Below are 21,661 nucleotides of genomic sequence, written 5' to 3'. Positions count from 1 at the left end.
GATTAGAGAGACAAGAATTACAATTACATGCAAATATAGCCAATATCACAAAGGAATAAAGCACACATAGGAGAAACGAAAGACACAGATTTAACGTGGTTCACCCAATCCTTGGGGTACGTCCACCAAACATCAGGCCCAATATTGTTATCCGGTGACTTAAACTTGATTACAATTTGCAATCCCTTGCAACTCAATACCGCCACAAGAAGCTACTAAATCATCATACATCATAAAATCCCTAACCCCAAGCCATTTTATACAAGACTTATAATGCTTACAAAATTAGGGCTAGATTATGTCACCCAATAGAAAAAATAACTCCTGATGTCTTTTATATCCATAGAGTCATTTTTGGCCTCGTGGGGTGCTATATTGCACTGCCCTTGACCCCATCATGGGGATGTTCCCCTAAACCCCCATATAAGTTTTTTGGGGGGAAACCACGTCAAAGGGAGAGGGAAAAAATTAATCGCTGAGTCTGATTAGGCTCCTCATAATAACAGATTTGGCCATGATGTGGCATTCTTTGAAAGTGGAGGTTATGCTTTCTTTGTGGAGAGAGGAATTTTGTAGCATTTTCTCACTAGTCAATTGAAACAAATGTTTCACTTCTTTCTAAAGCATTCATTTTCTCTAATGTTATCTACAAATGTTAATCTAGGCCAACAGGGTGGCGTTGGATGTGGCTCACTTTCAAGAGCATTTTCATCACTGGGGCAGTACCCTATGTACTAATGCCAAGGTGCCCTTGGGCACTTTTGCCTCCGACGACCATTCTCTACATTGAGGTTGACGTCAAGGCTGAAGTTTTTCAGCCTAGTGCTCACAATTCTCAGGTCCTAGGTTCCTTGCCTCCATTTTGATGGTAGGAGTGGTTTGGCTCGATGTTTCTATACCTCGCCTCTTGCTAGTGAAGCTGCTTCTAAGTGGCCTTCAGGTGGTGAAGGATGGTTGACTATTGATGATAGTGGTTGGCTGACACCCAAGTCTTTAAAGTGGTTCCTTGACTATTTCTTTGACAAGGAACGAAGATAAAGATCAAGTAGAGGGAGAGGATAAAACTTCCAAGGGGTGGTCCATTCGTGATGTCACCCTACACCCCACTAATGTATGGGGTACATGAGATGATTGCGATCCCCTGCCTCATGTTACTGGTGTTTCTGTTACCCCTTGGCAGCTTTTATTGCTATTATTTTCAGCTTTTTGGGTGTTGTCTGTGTGAACTCTGGGGTGTGATCTTGTGTCCACCCACCCTTTTTTTGTGAATGTGTATATTTAAGTAAAACAATTGGGCTAATTAGAGATGTTAATCCAAGTAGAGTTGGAAAGGCCCAATATGATTAGGTTTGGCTTTAATTCCCATAGTGTAAAAGATCATGTTTGAAACAAGGCTAAACTGCAAGGATCTAACAAAGAATGCCATTGACATGAGAAGTCCAAATTCTGGTGTCACTAAATTCAGAAAATATTCAAAAATACAAACATGACATGACATGTGTTAATAAAATAGTTTCTGATATAAACAACTTCATGTGTAAGAACATTAGAAAAAGGCATGAAACCATAAATTGCTCCTGAAAGGGGCACACAAAGATGCCTTCAGAGCATCTGTGGAAATAAAGAATATATGGCCACAATGTTCTTAAAACTGGATTAAAACAGGAAGTACAGTCACAGCATTATTCACAACATTTGTGAACATAACCTCTTGGGAAGTCCCGGCACTTCACCCGTGTGAGCATCACCTAGATCCAATGAGTGCTAAGTGTTCCATTTATTCTCATGAGAGATGGATTCGTTTTGAATCACTAATCATGAAACATGGGTCAATGAGTTTGACTCAAAATCACACAGTTAAATCCTGATAGCAATATCACAGTTTGACTTGCTGTGGAAATTATCTCCTACTTATCAACATAACAATTTTTCATCTGCATGCAATGTAATAGACAAAAATTTACATAATGATATGAATTCAACATAAAATACCAAAAGCTATGTATGAGAATGGTATAACACATTTGTCATGTCCCCTTTTCAAATAATAAAAAAAATAATAATCTTTGCTAAGACAGGCAGGCCCAAGAAAGTGAAGTTTCGGAAAAGGGGAGTTAATCTTTGGAAACTGTTGGACTAATAAATGATAATTATTATTAAAATATGTTTCATTAACCTCTCTTGGACGTGAGTTACAGTTATGCCCTTTTTAAAGAGGTTTGGAGGCATTTTGGGGGGGATTGCAGAACTTGATTTTTGCTCATTCTTTGTTATTCTTCAGAGGCTGCCAAACCTGTGGAGAAGGAGACCCAAGAACGGGAGTTTGCAGGTTTCCAGGGAGACCCAAGAACGGGAGTTTGCAGGTTTCCAGGAAGGCTAAGGACGGGAGTTTGAAGCCATTCCATGTGCATGCTCATACAGAGTTTGCCTTTGTGCTGAACAGTGCAGATTTGTGAGTTTCCGGGTGTATTTTTGTAAGAGTTTGGTGTTTCCGGTTGAGTATTTCATATCAGTTTTGGTTTCTGCTGTATTTTATACTTTAAGCTGTTAAAATAGAGCTGAATATATATATTGGGATGTGATTAAACTTCTGAGATAGATTATTAGTGTTCTTGTGGTGTTTCCGGGCATATTTTGTGCTATTTCGGGAGCCCGATGAGCATAGTTTTGGTCCTACATTTTCGAGCTGTTGTGTAAAGGCTATACGGATCTGGAAATGTCAATTTGTAGGCTATTATGCTGCTGAAAGTTCTGTAAAAATTTCCATTTTCAGATTCATTAATAATTTGTGAAGTTGTGAAGCTTTTAGCACTATTTTCAACATACCCGATTTGGGGTTTCTTGAGGAATTTGGTGGATCTTTGTGATATTAGTTGTTTGATTTTGAAAATCTGATTAGAGGCATGAAATACCATATCAAATCAGAAAAGGGGACATTTCAGTGGTATCAGAGCCATGATCTTGCCAGCCTGAGGGTTTGTAGAAGTTGCAGGTCAGTTTTGACAACTACCCAGATCTTGCATGTTAGTTTTGATAACTACCCAAATCTTGCATGTCAAAATTTATGGTTGCATTCTACTTCTAATCATATGCATGTTAGTTCTTGGTGAATTTGGTGGTTGCATGTTGCTTCTAATCAGTTGCATGTCAAAATTTATGGTTGCATGCAACTAAGTGAAAGAGAAAAAAGATATTTGCAGCGAGAAAAGAATAAAGAAATTTTGATCAAACCTCCAGTTGAAAGTAAAAGTACAAAATCCAAGGAAGGGAAAAGTATGGCTGATCCAGATAAGATGGCAAAGAAATTCTTCCAAGACATCCAAAATACTCAGAAGCAAACAGTGGATAGTTTGGCAAAAACTAGAGAGGCTTTGCGAATATTGACAGAAAAACTACAAGGAGTTGCATCTATTAATGAGAAAGGGAGCACTTCAGAGGAGCCAAGAAATCTGAAATCCACACCATCTAAATCAACCAAAACTGTTTTCTTGCCTGCAGATGAGCCACCAGTACCAAATCCAGCCATTAATCCTATGGAAGAGGTTACAGGTAACTTGATTACATTAAGAGCTACTTATAATGGCTTAGATGATGACTTTCGTAGTTCAGTTCCTTTTAGAGAATATGTGGATATGATGAACACTTTGATGCCCAAGAAAGAGTACAGAAGGGAGCATGACATAAGTGGAAGAGAGCTCAAAAATAAAATAAGCAAGTTTATAGCACCTACTTTTGATGGAACAAATAAAATTTCAGCTAGAGCATGGCTACAAAAATTACAGACCTTCTTCACACTTAACCCCATGAAGGAGAGTGATGTTGTTCAAATTGCAAGTCTACACTTGGAAGATGCAGCCTATGATTGGTGGTATCATGGAATGACTACTCAAGGTCATGATCAGGTAACTACATTTGATGATTTTAGTCAAAGAGTGATAGATAGATTTGACCTCAAGGATGATGATTATGAGGATGTTGTTGTGCATGATGGTGAGATACCTGGTGTAGATGAGCAGACATTGAGCATTCATGACTTTTTTGAGAGAGAGTACCAGGCACAGTTAGATGCTTCGTCACATGAGGTTGAGGCTAGTAGTACTTCACATGATTTATCCCGCCAGCTGAAGGTGTGTGAAGACAGTATTGTCACTACATTATCTCATCATGACAGGTATGTGGAGTTAGTTGGTATTGGTCATATTACTCAAGTCAGGATTTTGCTTGAGTTACCAGCTAATTCTAGTTTACAGATATGGACTCGAGATTCTTATATTGGCATTTGGGGTTCAGTTGACTGTAAATCATTAACACTTTTTGGTAGCAGTGATTGTTTGGGTGCTACCATGGATTTGATTAGCAGATTGCACGGTGTTGTATTTTCTTGTGCCAGGAGCTTATCCGATGTTTGTATTAGTTTTTATACACCGGTGTTGGGCTTTGTTCATATATCTAGTCGACCATACTTGCTGGAATGTGTTGATGATATTTCATATTTGGCAGTGTGTATAGATGAGTCCCAGGATCATATTGGCACTGATGACATCCAGGAGGATGCAGTGGGTAGTTTTGAAGACTTAGTTTCCTTGGGTACAGAGGAGTTGGACAGCAATGCTAATGTTTTTGATACTCCGTATGTTGTTATGAGCTTTAGATTTGATTCACAGGATATGGATGGTAATACTCTAGAGACTAGTAACTTTGAGGACACTCCTTCAGACAGTGCATCAGAGGGGGTTAGTAGGAGACAGTCAAGCCAGTGCCATCATGTGTCTAATCAGTTGAGAGTTAGTGACCAAGACATTGCTATCACTTGCCAACATTTCGATGCTGCTCGTCAGTTGTTAGCTGTTTATGGATGGGGTTCTCCTACTAGTGATGAGCAGGGAGGAAGTTATCTTTCCTTGACAGAGATCCACTCTTTATGGGAGGCTATTCAGATTTTGAGACAAAATTATATGCAATTGGTAGCCGACAAAGATTATCTTATGGAGTGGGGCAGTACAACATATGATGCATTGTTGGCCAAGGAAGATGAGGTGAGTGAGCTTACTGAGCAGCTTGAGGTGACTTCTGAGATTCTTGAGAGTACACAGTTGGCTCTCAAGGAGTCACAGTTTCATTTGGCTAAGGTGACCATGGAGTTAGAGCGACTACAGTCTTTATCTGATTCTATACAGTCACAAGCTATGGTGTTTGGTGATTCGAGGATGTCCATGGCTGAGATTGTCAGAGACAGTGGAGATGGGGATGCATCCATCCTTGATACTAACATTGGCATATCAGGTTCATTCCCACTAGAGTCAGGTTTAGTTGAGTTGGGTATTGTAGCAGATTATTGTATGCCTGATAGGGTGGTGGCCTCTAGTACTGAAGGCACAGAGACTAGAGATGTATCAAAGGTCATGTGTGATGTTGGTGAGTCGACAGTTGGCATGGTTCCTGCTAGTAATACTACTCCCTTGGTGATATCTTTGGAGGTAGTAGTCAGTTCCAACATGGTTGATGATCAATTGCAGTTAGTTTCATCTGGATTACAGTCTGAGCCACTAACTGAGATTGGCGCATTCTATCGGCATTACACTATGAGGTACGCTCATCAATTTACCTTTGATGACCATGTTGATGAGATTATGATACAGAGATGTACTTTGGTTCCTAGTGCTTATCATCAGTTATGGAATAGTTTGATGCCTCGAGATGAGAGTTGTGATGGGCACGACATGGCGACAGGTTCTGTAGTTGATAGCTTGATAATACATGACTTAGAGCAGGAGTTTTGGAGTGATGCTTCAGCAAGTGTTGTTATTGATTCTACTACTTTGGCTATGACATCTCTTGACTTAGCTAGTGATCAATCACAGTGGGTTGTATCACTTGTTCATGGTGAGCTATTGACTGAGGTTGGTTTTTTTAATCAACATTATACTGCAGGGTATGTACATCAGTTAACAATTGATCCTTATGCTGAGGAGTTGATGGCAGGAAAATTTGGTTTGGGTTCCATTTCTTGTTGTTTATCTTGTGATGGCTTTTCACCATTAGGGGTGCATGGGAGTTATGGTTATGAGACAGTGGCCAATGATCTACAGAGTTGTGTTGACTGCAGGAGTTGTACAGTGTGTGGATTCTCCATACTTGGTATAGTTTCATTTGAGAGCATTCACCATTGTTGCAGAGTTGGATTGTACATTCCATATAGGCCAGTGGAATGCATTGATGGTATTTACTATGTTGGTAGTCCACTTTACTTGGGTTTTGATATTTTAAGAGTTTGTGTCTCATGGGTTTTTGACTATGGTAATGGTGATTTTGGAGTTTGGTTGAGCTATAATTGCCAGTTTGATTATGGATTCCTCTTGGTCATATTGCAGAGGATCTTGCAGGAGTCTGTGTTAATTGGTAGTAGTATAGTTCATGACTACATTTGGGATCCAGGAGGATTGATTGGTTTATTGTTCAGCCATTGCTTGAGGACAAGCAATGTTTGGGAGGGGAGGACTTGTCATGTCCCCTTTTCAAATAAAAAAAATAATAATAATCTTTGCTAAGACAGGCAGGCCCAAGAAAGTGAAGTTTCGGAAAAGGGGAGTTAATCTTTGGAAACTGTTGGACTAATAAATGATAATTATTATTAAAATATGTTTCATTAACCTCTCTTGGACGTGAGTTACAGTTATGCCCTTTTTAAAGAGGTTTGGAGGCATTTTGGGGGGGATTGCAGAACTTGATTTTTGCTCATTCTTTGTTATTCTTCAGAGGCTGCCAAACCTGTGGAGAAGGAGACCCAAGAACGGGAGTTTGCAGGTTTCCAGGGAGACCCAAGAACGGGAGTTTGCAGGTTTCCAGGAAGGCTAAGGACGGGAGTTTGAAGCCATTCCATGTGCATGCTCATACAGAGTTTGCCTTTGTGCTGAACAGTGCAGATTTGTAAGTTTCCGGGTGTATTTTTGTAAGAGTTTGGTGTTTCCGGTTGAGTATTTCATATTAGTTTTGGTTGCTGCTGTATTTTATACTTTAAGCTGTTAAAATAGAGCTGAATATATATATTGGGATGTGATTAAACTTCTGAGATAGATTATTAGTGTTCTTGTGGTGTTTCCGGGCATATTTTGTGCTATTTCGGGAGCCCGATGAGCATAGTTTTGGTCCTACATTTTCGAGCTGTTGTGTAAAGGCTATACGGATCTGGAAATGTCAATTTGTAGGCTGTTATGCTGCTGAAAGTTCTGTAAAAATTTCCATTTTCAGATTCATTAATAATTTGTGAAATTGTGAAGCTTTTAGCACTATTTTCAACATACCCGATTTGGGGTTTCTTGAGGAATTTGGTGGATCTTTGTGATATCAGTTGTTTGATTTTGAAAATCTGATTAGAGGCATGAAATACCATATCAAATCAGAAAAGGGGACATTTCAACATTTCAGTATTTTTACAGAAAGACAATTTTAGATCCAAAAATAAAAGATCACAGGGCAATTGAGATAAAATACCAAGACCTATGAGGTAATAAGAGAAATAGACAATCTCTGTTTTTAGTATTTTATGAACTTTAGATCATGTGTATTCATTTACATCACAAATACACTCAGAGAAAATTCATAAGCACAATCTTTCTTATCATAATGGAAACCGATACAGATAAATGCTTACTTCAATTATATTCAAGATCATCTTCATCAGGTCACTTGCTTACCCATTGATTTTATTTGTAGTTGTGTTCCTAGCAAAAACAACTAGTATATCTGCAAAAGTACTGTTTCCTATCCAGCTTTTTTGGCCATCCAACATCCAGCCTCCTTCTACCTGTTCACATTCACATACCAAATAATGATACCAATAAATTCAACCTTTCTTATCATGGAAATAGATTGCATGCACTAACAAGATTTCTGCTTCATTCTTGTGCACAGCTGATTATATAAGGATCAACTGACAAATACATTTTAAACATATGAATACATCGTGAAAAAATAACAAAAATAGACCTTAGTCGCTGTTGTGCTCAATGAGCTTGCATCGCTGCCATAGTTTGGTTCAGTCAATGCCTGTAAGTTTGTAATAATGAGAAAACATTATATAGGTTACCTTTTCTAATGATGAATAGTGTGGACAATTTGACATAAAAGATGGGTGGAATGGAACCAAAATTCGGTGTAGAAGAACTTAAAGGTTTCTGTCCAGTTTGCATCAAGTGGAACAAACATGAAGAACAATGCTTAATGTGTGCCAATGATTGGAGAACATACCCAGCAAGATATTGTATCGAGTTGAGCCAAAGAAGGTAAATACTTTTTCTTTTGATGCTCACTTCCACACATTGCTGTTTAAAATCAATTGTAAAGATCAGAAGGTAAGACTCAATGGTTCAAAGACCATAAAAAGCCATCTTTTGTAGAAAATTGTCCGTGGAAGACAAAATTTGGAAAGCAAAGCAGAAAACATAAGTTTAAAACTGCTTACAAATTGTTAGCATTACTGTGCAACTATGCACCAATAAAAATGCAGAACAGCTGGCATCTACTCTTGCAATCTCAGCTATGGCAAGAGCACTAGCAACAACAGATAGACCAGGGCAGCCATATCCCTGCAAGACATTCCAGACATAAATATGTAAAATTGCTGTGAGCAGTTTGCAGAGAATAAGAGAACCACATCTACCTTGCTCTGACCTTAATGGTACCTCCCGCCACCTTAATATTTGCAAGCATTGGCACAATCTCAAATGGAAATTCTGCTCTCTCCCAATACTGGAAAAATAAAAAATTGTTAAAAAAGTTTTAATGTGAGTTTTAGACAAATTAGGGCTATATATTCATATGCTAATTTTCAAATAAAAAGACATTACAAGACTGTCCCTATATAAGAAATCTATGGTAAAAAAAATGATAAGTGTGTTCATAATCACAAACAGTAGAGTTCTTAGCAAACTGACTGCTCATGCTTCACCATTGTAAAAAGGCAACAATTGAATGTTTAAACTTAAAGTAACTAACAAAGAAAACCTTAAAGATCTAAGACCACCGCCATGATTTCAAAAGAGTCTTATAGACTACTTGAATATGCAGATGATGAAACCGATTTACAGAATTTACAAGAGCATGAATTCTCTTGCAGTCCCACATTATTAAAAAAATGATAAATTATTCAAAATCTCTGAAATTCAAATGCATTTTCTCATATTCTAGAGGGTTCAAGCTTCTGTTGAAAATACTAACTGCTGTAGAAACATTTTCTAACACCCTCTCCAATATCATTTAATGGACAGGATTGATGTTAATTCTGGATGAAGAATTTGACATTTCTTGCTCCATGAAATTAACTTTTCCGCTGGATTGGCAAAATCAATTATAACTGCAATCATACTGAAGCAAAGACGAAAATTTATAAATAAAATGTACACTGTCTTAGTAAAATTCCATGAAGTCAAAATCAAATTTTATGGAAGCAAATTTTATCTTCATGTGATCAGTTATACTATTAAGAGTTACAAGTCCAAAATGGAAAACTGCACAAAGACGGTGAAGAGTCACACAAAGAAAATGCCCTTGAGCCTAAAGTCACATCAAATATTGAATGGTAGAAATAAATTTTAACGTATAAAAGAAACTAACAAGACCTAATGATGGTTTCTTTCAGTCTAACTTCCACCCTCCTGATCTGAACACAAGGAATTATATCTGTTGCCACAAATAGGAATTACAATATGCTTAACAAAGATTGCAGGTGAAGCTTATTCTTCCTCGTTGAATATACACTTAAGATTATTCCACACATTCTTACTAATAGTGCTTCAACTAGCAGTCACTTCACTATTTTTTTTTCCCTCAAATGAAAATGATGCAACCCTGAACTCAAATATTTATCTGGAGCTAATTGTTATGTTGGAAACATATAGTTAGACTTAGCATAGCATACATTCCACACAATGAAGTGTTATGTCAGAGTAAAATGACCATATAACATAATGTCTGCAAGAATTTTAATGCAGAAATTGGAATGCTTGCACCTGAAACCAATGTGAGTTGCCAGCATGGCCTTGTAAAATGCTTATAGCATCTCTCACAAAATTACTATATAAATGGGCACTGATATCATTAAGGTGACATAATTTATTGAGAAGAGAAAGTGAATTACTAAAACATACCTTTGCAATTATAGGGGCAATTTCAGCTTCAACAACTTCTCTTACTTTCTTACGAATAGCCTTCTCTTCAAAAGTTAGAAGATCATCCAACTGATAATAATCAGATACTAAAAGGACAACAAAAGGAATAAGAGTAGTTAAGTGTCTAATATATGAAACGAAGGTAGAATATTTAAGCTCATATTTTACAATGGCAAATGCTTTTGTTTCTCTCATGAAGAAGTGTGATGCAAAGTCCATGTGCATTAAATTTTATGAGATCTCATCCAGCTAGCAATACCTAAGTAACATTTATGACTGAACACAATGAGAAACAAATCAGCGAGCTAGTCTATGGTCTCATAAAAAGGGCCAAAAACTCTACTAGTCTAATAGTTTGAAATTATCTGTCAGTGTCATCCAATAGAAAGGATATTCTCTGATCCGTTGCTCTTTGTAAAAACCCAGAACTGGCTCCTCCTGTACAATTAATTGTTCTTTTGCAATTTTGCAATTTTCTATTTGTTTTTGAATTACAAATATCTATTTCAATTGGTTTATATTGAAATAATAAACTATCAAGGAGAAGATTGCAGAAATCCACACCTTCAGAATAACATATGGCAATTTATTTGTCTGAGATAAGAGCAAATGCATACATATATTCTTAATACAATTCCTATTAGCAAACTGAACCTGGCTGGATTGGTGTGGCAATGGCTGTCCCTCCTTGTATATGCTCACGGCTGAGAATGTGGATGCACAATCACCTACAGCAGAAGGTTGATGTCTCCAACTGTTATTTCAATCAGCTGTTGTCAACTCCAGGCAAGGTGCGATAATATTTTGACTTCCACAGTTCAATGCAAGGGTGTAAAGGTTGATAAGTCCAGCAGGATGCTGTCTTCTTTACACTCTACTGATTATTACCACCCACATCTGATTGCTGGATGTAATTACAGTAACTGCTAATCAGCAAGGAATGTCCAGAATGCATCCACATGACTCCAATATTCAGCGGAAGCTACCTAACGCCAGCAGAAACCCCAACGTCCAATGCTTAGTTAGATGAATCCGGCCCCAGTAGTAATGTCAGCAGGAGGAATTGACATCTGATGTCAATTATGTTGCACAGGCTGACTCACACACTTACCAGATGTATACTTGACCAGTCCACTTACAACTTTTATTTGGTATTCAAACTGAAAATTTAGTACTCCACAAGTGTTTCTAGAATACACTTTCAGCTGATTACAACAACCAAATTGATCACTCCTCAATCGCCGAACAGTAGCAATTGATTAACCTCCAGAGTGCCTATCTCCTTAGCCACAGTAATCATAGTAGGAGATTAAACAAATCTACTATACTTCAGCAGTGGAATAAATATACTTCTCAAATACAGTGATGAACAGTAGAGAAGTCAGGCAATGTTAGCTATACCTTAGAAACTAAATTGCAAGTGCATTTCTCAGAATTTCGAACCCTTATCCATCAACAAGGGCATACAATTAAGAACTCAGGAAAAAGCCACAAAGGCGCAAATATATAATCAAGTGTGCCTTTCCCAATGAAATGAACTCTCATTTATAAGCTTTCGTTGGCAAAAGTTTTCATAAAACTCCACTTCAAACAACGTGGAAGTTTTCCAAAAGAACTCAACACTAGAAACTTTCCAACTTGCTTTTTAGAAATATCTCTAATAGTCATTATTATAATAATATAAACATTATTATAATAATGCAACTCAATGAATAATAAATAAATAAGAGCTCATGCAATTATTACCCTGACCAACCGCAGGTGATGACCAACTACCAAGCCACCCATTGCACTGCCACGAATAGCAACTACTAAAAATAAACTTACTAAAAATAGTAAATCCATAATTGAGACCCCCAAAATGCCCTGTTAGCTCACGAGGGTCGCTATGATGAGCTAACTTTATCAACTGCACAAACTGGCCAAAAATGGGGACATTACAGTCCTCTCTCCCTAAGATTGCTTGTCCCCAAGGAATCTTGAAGCAAAATGAATACATAATCCACTTGGATCCAAAAGGTGGAACTATGTACCATCCCTGCTGTGTACAAGCAACTCCTATAGCACCAACATCCATATAACGGATATCAACATCAGAATCATCTAAAAACTGACCCGAGGTATTGATGAAGGCAACTACCCATCGGAACTTAAGGCAACTAAAATACCAAATTTGTCCACACCTGAGTTCCCATCAAACTGATAATCACACCCAATTGCACTATGGAGATGGTAACAACCACAAGTACCTGAATCACTAACACCTTCTCCAACCTTTGTCAAAATGTCTGGGGTGTGTAGCTACTACAAGCAACTGTCAATCCCATCTACAAAAGATGGTGCTAACCCATCCATAATGGATGGTATGAAACTAGAGCCAACCCAAACCGATGTGAAACCAAGTCCTCTACCTATGGGTCAAACGAAAAATGATGAGCACTCCTCACAGTGTAGTGTCGATAAAAACTCCCAATCTCTGTCAAGGACTCATCATCATCAAACTGGGAATTAGAAGATGACTTCAATCTCTGACTTCAAACTATTGGTTGGGCAGGATCCTGGGAAACCCTCTCAGCAAGCCCAACCTCAAAATCCCTATGGGGAAGCATAGTAGACAGAGTCTCTACAATCTTTCCCACCAACCTCTGAATAGCATGAGAGCCTCGGATAAGAGTACCCTCAGACACTCTGTATGAGTCCTCCCTCACATCCGAACTCTCCAATAGATACTCCATGAAGGACTTTGTGCAGTCGAAATTATATGTGGAAGCATTCACCTGCTCCCCTGCGACCCACAGTTAATCCCTCTAAAAATGTGGCACTGCCAACTGTCCAATGCTATCAACTATATTGAATGAAGAAATAGATTCGCTTCCAGCAGAAGGAAGCAGATCAGCATGAGAGCCCAACTCCCGTGATACTCTCATCTCATCCATGCCTACAACACCCATATCCTAGACGGATGTGTCGGGCACATCATCACATCCATCATCCCCAACCGTAGAAGCAAACACACCACCAACCACAATATGCAACTGAATTGGATCTAGGGTTGGTGTGGTCTGAAAATGCTCCAACTCCACGGTCACCTCATCCAATTGTGACTATGACTCTTGACGAGCCCACTGAATACACTGAAGAGAGTCCATGGTCACCTCAAGCTCTTGGGTGAGCTCCACCACCTCCTCTTTCTCTAACATTGTCTCATGACAGGTGCTACCCCACTCCAGAAGGTAATCTCGATCAACAACTAGCTACGATTAATTATGCTTCAAGATCCTGACAGCCTCTCGAAGTGCATGAACCTCTGCTAGAGAAAGAGCACTATCACCACTCTTATTAGACATAGGAGCACCCCAACTAGATGTAGCTAGCATCTAACGGATAACATCATAATGCCCAAGAGCTGAAGAAATGTCACTATCACTCACCTTCACTTAACTAGTCAAATGATGTCTCTGTAACCCTAACTCCTATGCAATCTCTCTGGCTCACTAATTGCATTGTGATAGGAAATTGAATCAGAACTGCCCACCACAAGATCACTCATACATGTGCCATCATCCTTGCACAACTCCTCATCCGAAGAAATGGATGCCCTCGCAATATCAATCTCCTCGCATGTCTCAGCTTCCACCTCAAACGTAAGATCATGTAAACATCGATCCTGGGCCTCATAAAAAACCTCCTCAGAGTCATCACCCAATAACTAATAAGGTATATCATACCTGATGCAACTCAGTATCATCAGATGTGTCCATACCATCTGCATCCACATCTCCTGACTTCGTTGTAACACCTATACCACCAACATCATAGTTGGCTGACTCCATACATGCCTCGGTCCCACCTAAGGAAGAAAATGCCTCCTATTACTAAAGCAACACTACAGTAGCTGACATATAAGTCACCAATAACAACTCCCTCCTTCGGTGAGTCTAACAAGTCAGTGACAACTACATCTTCAACTGCCTCTGAACTAACCATAGCGACTACTTTGGGAGCCTCAACTTGTTGAAGCTTAGTTCTGCTATCCATCACAGGCACATCCACATGTCACTGTGAAACTAGTCCATCATCAATATTGCAAATAGGACTAGCAGGTGCCGTACTAAATGAAGTAACATCAGCATCATGGACACCTATCGAGGAAAACTCAAGCTTCCTTCCCTGCAACCTCAATGTCGGCCTTATAAAGGCAGAAACCATATACCTCGGTACCCTCTGGATCCGACAAGTTCTCTACCAGCCTCTGTTGATGAAACTTAAGTTTCTCCATACTCTCCCACAAAGCATTCATTTTTATACTAACTTCCTCATTACTCTATCGATTTCTAGAACTGCTAGTCCTATGTCTATCCATAGCTGGAGATTAAAGTGCTGATATCTTAAAATCTTCAAAGTCAGCACCAAACAAAATAAAAACTTAGCCCAATTCCTGCAGGCTGGAAGGAAACCACTCTGATACCACTGTAAAAACCCAAAACGGGCTCCTCCTGTACAATTAATTGTTCTTCTGCAATTTTGCAATTTTTTATTTGTTTTTGAATTACAAATATCTATTTCAATTGGTTTATATTGAAATAATAAACTATCAAGGAAAAGATTGCAAAAATCCACACCTTCAAAATAACGTATGGCAATTTATTTGTCTAAGATAAGAGCAAATGCATACATATATTCTTAATACAATTCCAATTAGCAAACTGAACCTGGCTGGACTGGTGTGGCAATGACTATCCCTCTTGTATATGCTCACGGCTGAGAATGTGGATGCACAATCACCTACAACATAAGGGTGATGTCTTAAATTGTTATTTCAATCAGCTGCCATCAACTCCAGGAAAGATGTGATAATATTTTGACTGCTATAGTTCAACACAAGGGTGTAAAGGTTGATAACTCCAATAGGATACCGTCTTCTTTAGACTCCACTGACTATTACCACCCATGTCTGATTGTTGGATGTAATTGCAATAACTGCTAATCAGCAAAGAATGTCCAGAATGCATCCACGACTCCAATATTCAACGGCAGCTACCTAACACCAGCAGAAACCCCAATGTCCAATGCTTAATTAGATGAATCCAGCCCCAGTAGTAACATCAGCAGGAGAAATTGATGTCTGATGTCAATTATGTTGCATAGGCTGACTCACACACTTACTAGATGTATACTCGGCCTTTGCTAGCCATAATTACTGACCAGTCCACTTACAACTTTTATTTGGTATTCAAACTGAAAATTCAGTACTCCACAAGTGTTTCCAGAATACACTCTCAGCTGATCACAACAACCAAATCAATCACTCCTCAATTGCCCAACAGTAGCAATTGATTAACCTCCAAAGTGCCTATCTCCTTAGCTACAGTAATCATAGTAGGAGATTGAACAAATCTACTATACTTCAGCAGTGGAATAAATATACTTCTCAAATGCAGCAACGAACAGTAGAGAAGTTAGCCAATCTTATCTATATCTCAGCAGCTAAATTGCAAGTGCAATTCTTAGAATTTCCAACCCTTATCCATCAACAAGGGCATACAATTAAGAACCTAGGAAAAAGCCACAAAGGCACAAAATCAAATATATAATCAAGCGTGCCTTTCCTAATGAAATGAGGTCTCATTTATAAGCTTTTGTTGGCAAAAGTTTTCATAAAACTCCACTTCAAAAAACGTGGAAGTTTACCAAAAGAACTTAACACTATAAACTTTCCAACTTGCTTTTTAGAAATATCTCAAAAAGTCATTATTATAATAATGCAACTCAATGAATAATACATAAATAAGAGCTCATGCAACTATTAGCCTGATCAACAGCAGGTGATGACCAATTGCCAAGTCACCCACTACAATGCCACAAATAGAAACTACTAAAAATAGATTTACTAAAAATAGTAAATCCATAACTGAGACCCCCAAAACGCCCTGTCAGCTCACAAGGGTCGCTATGATGAGCTAACTCTATCAACCACATAGACCGGCCAAAAACGGGGACATTACACTTTTCAATTCTTTCCCACAAGCAATAAATATTCTGAAAAGATATCCTCATGCCCAACCTGGAATAAAATACCTACTACTTGAGGCATTCCAATATTAATGATAGTTGTTGAATTAATAACACCCACACTTGTTGATTTAATGCCCAAAGTTTTTTGAAATATTGCACCAATAGTTATGACTAAAGTTGTTAATTCTATAATGACTACCTATAATTGAATGAAATGTATCGTTACTTGCAAGAAAAAAATCTCAAGCCACATTAGCTGCACAAGTACAGTTTGTTAATGTTTTGGTAGTTGTTAGAGAAATCATTCTTACTTCTTACCCATTTTTCTCCTTATCATTGTCAATGTTGAATCTTATGTTAATATGGCATCATTATTGTAAATGGGTGTTCTTTTCTGACTTGGTATCGTGCATATAATATTACTTTGCTGACATTTATTTAGATATTTGCTCATTTATGGAATGCGTCGGTTCTTATTTGAGATTGTCGACTCGGATGCATTATGAAGGGGTCTGTTCATTTTATAACTATTGCCACATATGCCTCATGTTGGTGATCGTTTGGTTTTCTGGACTAATCATCTTTGTGGCATTATTCCTTTCTTTATATCAAAATCAAATGCTAAAGCATGTTTTGTTCATCGAGACTCAGTGCTATCATTTGGGTGTTGTGTTTATTATTCACTGAAAACCATATGATCTTTGCCGTATTTTTTGTTATTATTATAGCATATCATGGGTTTTGTGATCATTGAACTAAGCCTACATGTGCAATCTCACTTATTTTTTTATTGTCTATTAAGATATGATTTGAGTGTGATCATTGAGCCAACTTTGTGAACTTGGTAAGAGTTTTGACAAGAGAAAAGTCAAGTTGTTGATTGACTGCTTGGAGACTTCAATAATAAGCGAGAATACTTGTAATTGTTTTGAGATCTAAATAAAGGATCTATCTTTTGGGTGTGGCTGGATTTTTCCCTCGAGTTTAGGAGGGATTTCCTAGGGCAGAACTCTATGTCTTAGGAGTTCATGTGCTTTGATTTATCTGATATTTATATATTGTCATTCTGGTTTTAGAAAATCCAACATGGGTGTCCCTTTTAAATGATTGTTGGTCTCACTTTTCTTAGGCTGTTTTGTGTACCTTGGCAAAAAGCATGTTGATTTTGCATCATATTTGATGATGTAATGGTGAAACCTAGTTATAAGCAAGGGACTTGCCAAGTAAGTTACTATATAAAATTGGGAGTGATTTGAAATTTCAAGTGGGAAATTAGAGTGCCCAACTACTGGGTCCTTTCCCCTTATGGTATATACGCAATCATTGTGGAAATGTTTAGGTTTGGCTTAGCATTTAAATTTGGGTTTGAGAACCTGACTAACCAATAGAACAAAATGTTGAAAAAGAATTTAGATAAGTTAGTACAAAAATGTTATATATAAACATTAAAAATGTAATATATGTTTCTTTACATGTATATATATATATATATATATATATATATATTTTGATCGGTAATAGGTTTATATTTTATTAATAGAAAATCAAAAGTACACCATAGAGAATATCTTCAGAAAAGCCAATGAAGGGTAAAAGCTACCATGTCTCCCATACCAAAAAACTAGTTGATTACATTACCCCAATACAAATTCGGCTGATACATTAAGACATTACAAAAAACAAGAGAGTGGACACCAAAGACCCTTTACTTAAACCAACCAAGTGCTTCCTCTCTTGTGAAATTTGGAATTGTTCCAATCCCGCCCACACTTGAGCTACCTCTGCGCATCTCCACTCCATCACAATCTAGTAGGGACACATCCACGCCAACAACCACCCCACCTTGTTGAGCCAACAAACCATCATCATGCACATCTCTACCACCCGAGCCTCTTGTTGGAATACCTTGACCACCCATTGGTCGTTGTTGATGAGGTATTGGCCTCCCACTTTCATCTCTCGACGCCGAAGACTTGATAGGGGTCAACTTTGGTTTCCTCCTACCTAGCACCCCACGCCCACCACTAAGAATCCACAAACTCCACCAAAACCAACCACCCTTCCTTTGCTTTGGGTAAATGCATTTTTGCTAGGTTTGAAGGAGAGTGGAGGACTATAGGTTGCATCTCCCCTACCCCAACACCAATTAACCTCCACAGACCCCTAACCATACACAGTCCAACAGCCACCTCAACTCGATCAACAATATCTTCAATACCCAATGCCCACTTTGGCTCAAGACACTCCTTGGCCACCTAAAGAACCTCTGCTTTATTTTGTGCCACCATCAAGGCCGACGCCACAAACAAAAACGGAATATCCAAATTTGAATGTGGGAACCAATCCTTCTCCATATACTCTTCACCAAAGATCTGACATATGGCCTCTTAGAATACCTCATGGTCCAGTTTGAACACATTCCCCAACAGCCTTATCGAAATAGCCCTTGTGAAGGAAGGAATCTATCTACTGTGTTGTGAGTGTTGACTTGGTGGTCAGCACCTCCTTGGAGATTTGTATCCTAGATCCAGGTAAGTCTCAACATTTGTATTGGGCATTAATAGTTTGAGCTTTTGGTGCAATGACAAATGCTACCTACAATTGGTATCAGAGTTGGTTCCTTCTATAAAGCCTAACCGCTTGAAGGTAGATCTAAAAGAGCAGAATGGATGAAATCTTTTAAAACAAAATGCCAATGTTTGATGGGACAAACTATGCTTACTGGAGCATAAAAATGGAAACCTATCTAACTGCTATTGGATTTGATGTTTGGCCTAGATGGGTATACACTACCACAAAATCCACCGATGGATATAGCCGGAAAGAGAAAATGTGAAAATAATGCCAAAGAAAAACATGCAATTCTATGCAATCTTGCCGAATCAGAATTTGCAAAAGTTATGCATTATAAATCTGCCAAGGACATTTGGGACAAGTTGAAAAATGTTTATGAAGGAGCTGATAATGTAAAGAAAGCAAAACTACAAACCCATCGATGTGTATTTGAAAATCTCAAAATGAAGGAGGATGAAAATGTTGTCGCCTTTCTTGATCATATAGATCATGTTGTCAACTCAATGAAAGCCCTTAGTGAAGATGTGAAGGAACAACTTGTTGAAAAGATTTTAAGATCATTACCTATGAAATTTAATTCTAAGGTATTTACAATCGAAGAAAGGACAGATTTAGACCCGTTGACAAAAGATGAATTACATGGGATCCTTACTGCTTATGAAATGCAAGTTGGAGGAAATGAATCAAAGAAGGAAATAGTATTTGAGGCATCTAAAAAGGGTGAAGTTAAAGAATGAAGCTTCTCGAAAAAAAATGAATATATATATATATATATATATATATTCAGATTGAAGTTCTGATTTGTGTATATATATATATATAGTAAAACGTGTGCATCGAGAAAAAATAATTAGTGCATAAATAATTATCAGATTGAAGAAGAGAGAGTATGCAATTAAAGTATCAATCACTAGCTGAGTAAGCAACATCATCGAGGTGGAAGAATAGTTTGTGTGCAGTGGGTTGGTGTTCATGAAGACAACAGCGGGGGTTGGTGCTTCCAGTAGGTCGGAGCTTGCGAAGTGTGGGGGTGAGAACTTCAAGTGAGTTTGTGCTCATAAACATAGGGTTTGGAGCCTCTAGTAGGTTGGAGCCTACAAAATATTGTAAAAGAACAAAGTTTATATAAAAGCATTTATTTGTTGTGATTTTTTCTTGCATTGGGTTTCCAAATAAATCATTGAGTTATTGTGTTCATGTGCATAATTGTTTTGATAAAAAAATTAAATTGGAAAAGTTGTTATTATATTGATTCACCTCCCCCCCTCTTAGTATAATCGTGTGCTCTTCAATTGGTATTAGAGCACTGGGTTATGGGTTTAAATTCCTTGGGTCATGTTGAGGGGGCCATTGTTGGGAGGTTGGTGCCTCCATCCCCTCTAGGTAAAGGTACCGTTCAACATAGACAAATGGATTTGTGACATGTGCTTAACCGCCTCTTGTGGATCCTTGTCTCTGGTTGTTGTGACTTTCATTCATAGCTCAATCTTTTGGTGTAACGGAAATAGTTTTGGACTTCAAGGAAGATTTTGCTTCCATGGCTTCACTACACACCCGACCACTAAATAGGTAAACTCCACTTCACTACCTACTTTGCTGCCTTAATCTGCATATTACCAAAAAGGCACTTTAAATTATCATTCGAACACTCTAGAAGGCACACAAAACAATGACATAATCGTCATTAGAAGGTGAAACCGAATCTCATAGGCCAAGATCACATGGAAAGTACCCGCGCTTTCCACAAAGCACCACCACTTCAGTTGCAGGATGAAAACCACACATATCTCTCCATCCCATGTCTAAAGACAAGGCCTCAAAATCTACAGCCAAATCTGCGTCATTTAATGATCTAAAGTCTTCAAACAAAAGAAAAATCCCCCAAAGATGTAGCCACTCCAATTTTGGATAGCTTATCCACTAAGTCATTCACCTCTCCATAAACATGAGTAATTCTAAACTCCTCTTCATTCAAAAGGGTGCAAGTTTGTCTAATAAATTTATTAAGATGTCATGCCCCCAATTCTCCTTCAGTAATTGCATTCACCACTACTTGAGAATCCCCTTCTAAGTGAATCTTCCCGAATCCCAACTTGATCCCCATCTATACCACCTCCACTGCTGCTTTACTAAGCCTCATTGTTGGATCCATTATCTATCCTCTTAGCATCAAGAGAGACAACTTTCTCAGCCCCATTGCGCCCTATCACACCAATACCTAACACCCTGTGATTACCTTTCAAGGCACCATCAGAGGTAATCTTGTCCCAGCTGGCCTCAAGAGAGCGCCAACCATTCAACCTACCCTTATCAGCTGTAAGATTAACCCTTACAAGCCCATTAACAAGCCTAAATTTAAACAATGAGAAAGCACATTCAATTTCTTTGTCAAATTTGCTAAATGGAATATTTTGCACATTAATACGAGTTGTAGCATTAGAAACCAATTCTGAAATAGATTTTTCCATTCTAATTAGAATATGTGGCATCTCATCTGCAACATCTTGAAAAATCCTTTTGTTACATTCCTTCCAAACTGCCCACAAGACAGTGGAACGAAAAATATTCCAAACAACTCCAAATGTTGAGCAAAGAAGATGAGAAGGCCATGATTCTAGCCAAGAAGCCATCTTCTCCAACATAGGGCTCTGCTAGTTGAGTTTTTGGAGAGCAAAATGGCACACCTGTTGTGAGAACTCACAACCAACAAAGAGATGATCCAATATTCCTCTGAACAATTACACAACACACACTTGAATGGGCCAGCAAACCCCTCCCCATAAGCCTATCCCCTGTCAGAATCCTCCCATTCCTAGCAAGCCGTGTGAAGGCTCCAACTTTGGAAGGCAAGCACTATGTTAGCACAGTTGATTTTCCCATGCAATGTGCCTATGTTTATTTTCCAG

General features: G+C 38.3%; 1 protein-coding gene across 3 annotated transcripts in view; it reads right to left on the bottom strand.

Moving 5' to 3' along the window:
• Positions 1 to 21,661, bottom strand: part of LOC149537414 (acyl-coenzyme A oxidase 4, peroxisomal-like) — a 64,655-nt gene that overhangs the window by 25,531 nt on the left and 17,463 nt on the right. For 2 of the 3 annotated variants that reach the window (XM_089800832.1, XM_089800831.1), the window contains 6 exons: positions 10,146 to 10,252; positions 8,671 to 8,748; positions 8,462 to 8,585; positions 8,248 to 8,321; positions 7,987 to 8,046; positions 7,695 to 7,804 (listed from right to left, as the gene is read on the bottom strand). In XM_089800832.1, coding sequence (XP_089656958.1) covers positions 7,695 to 7,804; positions 7,987 to 8,046; positions 8,248 to 8,321; positions 8,462 to 8,585; positions 8,671 to 8,748; positions 10,146 to 10,252 — 553 coding nt within the window. The remainder of the gene's footprint in view (positions 1 to 7,694; positions 7,805 to 7,986; positions 8,047 to 8,247; positions 8,322 to 8,461; positions 8,586 to 8,670; positions 8,749 to 10,145; positions 10,253 to 21,661) is intronic. The other variant, XM_089800833.1, reaches the window with a different exon arrangement.

The sequence above is a fragment of the Cupressus sempervirens genome, chromosome 9 (genome assembly GCF_028749045.1).
Source record: "Cupressus sempervirens isolate cs-2001-9-10 chromosome 9, ASM2874904v1, whole genome shotgun sequence".
Classification (NCBI taxonomy): Eukaryota; Viridiplantae; Streptophyta; class Pinopsida; order Cupressales; family Cupressaceae; genus Cupressus; species Cupressus sempervirens.
The sequence above is the reverse complement of the archived record's forward strand: the minus strand, read 5'-3'. Positions and strand labels throughout refer to the sequence as shown.